The following is a 5,850-nucleotide window of genomic DNA, read 5'->3' as shown; positions in this document are numbered from 1 at the left end:
CAATTTTAAAATTTTGAGTTGACAATATAAATATAATTTAAAAATAGTTTGTGCATTGCACCGATCTAAACTGGTAAACTATGATGACTTAAATAACGTATAATCATTTTAGTAAGTTAAGATATTCTTTCACAAATCTATCACGACCATCAGATTTTCTTAATCAAAATATCAAAACTGCTAGATTTAAATAATAAAATAATACATTACCCAAATTTTCAGTTTATATTGTTTCATAATTTTCAGTTCGAATCCCGTCAATAATAAATATTTATATTATTATCTTTACACTAGCCAAATTCTCATGTTCAAATTTCATTTACAACAAATGTTTATATTACTATTTTATTTATTATCTATATTCATAAAGATACAAATAACATAAACTATTTTACATTATTAGATCATTTAAGTTAAAAATTTCATAACAAGGTTATAACTTAATGTTAATTAATTGGGTATTTGTATTATGTCCCAGATTATTGGGTCACTTTATAATTATATCCCATTTTAATTAAAAAAATTCAGTATGTCCTACGGTTAAAATCCAACTCATATATAACCATCATACATGTATTTTAGTTATAAGAATAATATTTATAAGAATAATATATATTTATTAAATATTACAAGAATAACCCTGAGACATTAATAATAGATTTTGGATAATTCTTGTTATGTGTGTTTTTTTATATCTATTAACTTATCTATCAAAACTAATTTAGAAGATATCATTAACATAAAAGATTTTAATACTCACTGTTTGCTTCAAATAAACACCTATTCACCTAATTAGAAAATAACTATTATATTTATTATGAGTTGAAGTAGTTAACTTTAATCACGAAGGAGATAACCTAATATCAAATATCATATTCTTATGATAAATCTAATATCTATATTCGTTATATGCGTCTTTTCTTTTTATAGAAGTAGTGAATTTTTTTTTTGAACTACAGAAACATTGAAGTTGAATTGTAGTGTTGTATTTACCATTTAATTATATGCATAAAATTCAGTTTCTCAATTAAATTAATATATACTTTATTTCTATTAAAAAATATTACATATTTTAGTAATAATGCCATATTAGTATTAAAATTTAAAATGTATTTTATTTCTTTTAACAAATTAATAGATATTTTAGAATTAATATTATTTTACTCTTAAAAATAAATACTTTTTTTTCTTTCTTAATTAAATTTTCTTTAAAAAAGTTTACACAGAAAGTGGCAAAATCAAACGTCTCAGAGAGGGAAATCAAACGTCTCAGAGAGGGTATAAGGTTATATATGCAATTTAGATATTTGAAATAGTTAAATTAATCATCGTTAGTTTGAAATTGGCAAAATTTTTGAATATAGGACATATTTATAAATATAATTATAAATGGGATGGATTTACAAACCAATTTTTAAAATGGGACATATATGTAAAAAGCCGTAATTAATTTTAAGATTTTATACTAAGTATTCACCCTAAAATTTTATTAAAATAATTAATCTTAATAAAATTTGATCCATTTAATCGGACAAAAAAGCCCGAAATAAACCGGGTGGGATCTACAACCCTCAAGAACCTCCCCTCCCCCAACCCCACACAAACATTTCAAGAAATGGCATCCCTCTCTCTCCTCCGCTTCTCTCTCCCTCTCCACACTCCCAACCCGACCCGAACCCCCATCCTCCCCCACCCTCTGCGCTCCACTCTCCACATCCCCAACCCGACCCGCTTAACTTCCCCACACAAACCCCTAAAACTCTCCGCCTCTTCCACTTCAACCCCAGTCCCGGACCGCCTCATCTCCTCAGCCGCGTACTTCTTTCCTCTCTTCAACGGCCTCCAGTACGGCTCATTCCTTTTCCAACAATACCCTCGAATCTTAGGCCCTGCAATTGGCCCTATCTTGCCGTTTTTCAACCTGTATCGTTCGGTTCCGTACGCCAGCTACGTCGCGTTTCTTGCGTTGTATGTGGGAATTGTTAGGAATGATAGGTTGAGTAGGTATGTTAGGTTTAATACTATGCAAGCTGTGGTGCTTGATGTGCTTTTGGTTGTGCCGTTGTTGATTCAGAGGATTTTTAATCCTGGCCGGAGTGGGATTGGTTTTAATTTGACGGTTATTGGGTATAATTTCTTGTTTTGTTTCGTGGTGTTTTGTTTTGTTTATAGTTTGGTGCATACGGTTTTGGGAAAGACGCCGTTTTTGCCTTTTGTTGCTGATGCTGCTGGACGACAGTTTTGAGGGTAATGTGGTGTTTTTCGAGATGATAGATTAATGGTGAAAATTTTACCCTTTTTTATTCAATTATGTATTTGAATTATGATGCTCTTTTAGTTCATCTATTTTAGTGGTATTTAATTTCGACACTTACTCTTGTAGCTGAATTGGTTGATTTGATTAAAGGGGTATCTAGATAAGTGTAAATGCTATGTGATGTTTATTTAAACTGCTGTCTTCTTACATTGTAATATAGGAATTAGTCTTACGGGAATAGCTAGATGCAGGTGTATGGTCTGCTGACATCCCACTTACTGGACATACAGAATAAGTTTAATTGGTCTTGGTGTAATGATTTAGTGAGCTACCTGGTTGTGTTTTGTTGATAGTCTAATCTTAAAATTGTATTAGAAACTAAAGCCTTGCAAGTTCTTTTAAATGTTAAACCATTGAAGAGACTCTTTTAGGGATGTTTCCTGATTGTCAGGTCGATGCTGTAGCCGGAGTCCGTATATTTGTCTCATTACGAACTGTATTTTTTCTATTTTCCCATAATTATTGGGTGATGGTAAGAATCACAGATGGATGTAGTGTCAAGTTTTTCTATCATAAGAGACGGGCTTCACACATATATTAATCTAATACCTGAACCAATCTCTTGTTGTATTTTTAAATGATTAGTAAATGGAGTTGGAGGGATTTATAGTTTCGATAACCTCTAGTTTGAATGAGGTACTTGTAGGATTTGAACTAGTCCTCTTTAATTATTTTAACTGATGTTTTATTATAATTATCTGATGTTTTATTATAATTATCTGATGTTTTATTATAATTAACTGATGTTTTATTATAATTATCTGATGTTTTATTATAATTATGATCATTGTACCAAGGCGAGGTGCTTAGCAGAGGTTATTTTACTCCCCAAATTATATTAGTTTTGAAACAGAGTTCTTTTCTTGCTGCAGTTTGTTCATGGTACGTTCTCCCTGAAATACGTCCATGCGAAAAAAGACTAGGCATATTTTTTTCTTTTTGCTCCACAAAGGAGCTTTAAGTTCTTAACGAGTATTTATATTACCTGAACTGGTAAAATAAAAATACAGTAAGTAATAAATTTTAGAAATACGTATGGAAATCCTACGAATTTGAATGGCTAATTTGACGGAAAACAAGTAGCTGCATATTTTACTTTTTCGCTACATGTAGATGCTCAGACTATTCTATCAGCTGTTAAACGAGTAATCAAGCTCTTCTTCCGCCATTAAGGTGAAGATACATTTGCATTAATTGGGGATTCATGCCATGGAACTCCCTGCAGCTGGTTTGACATCTCTCGTGATTAAACAATAATGGCGGAATAGAGGTTGATGTTTGGGTTAAATCTGTTTAAGCATTTTGGAGAGGGAAAGGTTTATTCCTTTGACCGTTTTTTACCTTAACAGACCTGTCATCTAGTTAAAAAAGATGACCTTCCGATGACATTGATTAACTTGATAGCTGCAGGCCTTCAATGATGCTGGTTACTCATCATCACTCTACATGTTTTGTGCAACGGAATTCATGACCAGCCAAATTTGCAGGAACATTTGGACCATTTCGGAGCCTCCTACACGTCAAAAGGTGCGGAAACAACCTCCTGAAGCGCAAAATTCGAACCCATGGACACCACTCCAGAAAACTGTAAAACAAATTATTAAACAATTAAATACAATAAACGAATATAACATTGATACTCCCTCTATTTTTATTTATCCGTCCGACGTTTGATTTTTATGCATAGAGGTATTTTGACCGTGTAGTTAGAATAATAATTTTTAATTTTTTCTTTTCGTGAATAATATATATAATTAAAATTTTAATTTACAAAAAGAAATTTAAAAAATATTATTTAATCTATACGGTCAAATGACTTAGAATTTTATGTAAGAAAGTCAAATGACATATAAAAAAACATAAAGAATATAAAATAATTCATGATTATATATTTGACTTAAAATTGAAATGCAAGGCAGTGTACCTCTAGTTCATTGATTAACTTAGTAGCTTAAGCCTTCAATGATGCACAAAACCTATCCCTTATTTTTAAGTCGCGAGTTATCATTTTTTTTATTACCGGACCAAAAAATGTTAAAGCCACATTTTGTAACTGGGGTCAGGGTGGGGAAGAATGATAAATATACCGGATTTGTTATCGTTATCGAGCAAACTACCCATTTTTCAAGAACATAGCTAATTTTACCCGCTCAGTTGTCCTAATAGCAAATGCATAATCTAAATGAGCATACCCATTTTCTTTTAATTTTCTTCTGCACCCCATTAACAAATAGATGCCAATTTTTCTCTTCTATAATATATGATAGGATAAACATTCCAATTTAGGCCCCGTTTGGTATTTCTGTGTATACAATTATAACAATTTTTTTTGAAAAAATTATTAGACAGATGTTTGGTAAATTCTAAAAATTGTTGTCTGAAAGAATGTTTTTGATCTAAAAGCTGTTGTTAGCAAAAGTATGTCCCCATACTTTTGGAAAAAAATTGTTTTCAACTTTTGCAGAAAGTAGCTATCAGTTTCACCATCAAACCTTCTCAAAAACATTATATATATATATATTATATTTCAAAATATACATAAATTAAAAAAAATTATCAAACGATCATCAAATTTTCCTGACAACATTTTTTCTCAAAGCACAACAATTTTCAATAGCACTATCAAACGGAGTCTTAGTTGATTAGAACATCTCCAATAAGCTGTTTAAATAGGCTCTTAGTTTAAAAAAATAAAGAGCCTCACATATATTAGAGCTCGACCAGGCTCACAGAGTCTCCTTAAAAAGTTACAAGTCAATTATTTCTTCTCAAACTTAAGAGCTACTACATGACTCTTAATTTCTACTTATTTAATAAAATATTCATTTCAACCAACTCTTACCCACTTTTTTCTCATTTTTATGTTCGATCGAATATGTATAAAATCAAAATAAAGAATGACTATGAAAAGTATTGTGGAGTTGAGCATCTTAAAAATGTACTAACTTACTAATAGCCTAATATTTTATAATATATATAAAAGTTCAGTAAGAGATTGTTTGATGTTTGAGATGTTATTACATGATTGATCGGTGAATTTGATGTAGTAAAAAGAAAGTCTGAATTAAGGGTTTGTATGTATGCACGAGAATGCGTGTTAATTGTAGATGACGTGTCTCCGTCACTAGTGTAACCAGGGAGAAGGAAGGCAATACTCATGTGGTAATAAGGTATCCGGAAGATACACATTTCATATTCGGGTAATTTGCATATTATTATTGTTGGGATTCGTGACACAAACGTAGCGGAAAAATAAAAAATAAATATGAAAAACGAAACCCCAAATGTAAGATCCTTACGAAACAAGACATTTAATTCAGAGATTAGATGTTTACCTTAAATAAAGCTTTCTTCTGATTGTAGTGAAAGATCTGATCTTGATGAATCACAGCAGCCCTCCTTGCGAAGATCTGCTCTCCAAGGTATACACACGAATGTCCGATCATCCAACGATCACCGGAACCGGTACTAACCGAGTTGGTTGTCTCTTCCTCTCTCTCTCTCTCTCTCTCTAGCTTCTCTAAGATGTAGAG

The 5,850-nt window shown here is 31.3% G+C and overlaps 1 protein-coding gene across 1 annotated transcript; it reads left to right on the top strand.

Moving 5' to 3' along the window:
• Positions 1-1,581: 1,581 nt before the first annotated feature.
• On the top strand, positions 1,582-2,370 carry LOC141686769 (protein TIC 20-II, chloroplastic). The gene has a single exon (XM_074491828.1). The coding sequence runs from the start codon at positions 1,616-1,618 to the stop codon at positions 2,243-2,245; it is 630 nt and encodes a 209-aa protein (XP_074347929.1). The 5' UTR covers positions 1,582-1,615; the 3' UTR covers positions 2,246-2,370.
• Positions 2,371-5,850: the final 3,480 nt, after the last annotated feature.

Source organism: Apium graveolens, chromosome 9 (genome assembly GCF_009905375.1).
Source record: "Apium graveolens cultivar Ventura chromosome 9, ASM990537v1, whole genome shotgun sequence".
In the NCBI taxonomy this organism is placed as follows: Eukaryota; Viridiplantae; Streptophyta; class Magnoliopsida; order Apiales; family Apiaceae; genus Apium; species Apium graveolens.
The sequence above is the reverse complement of the archived record's forward strand: the minus strand, read 5'-3'. Positions and strand labels throughout refer to the sequence as shown.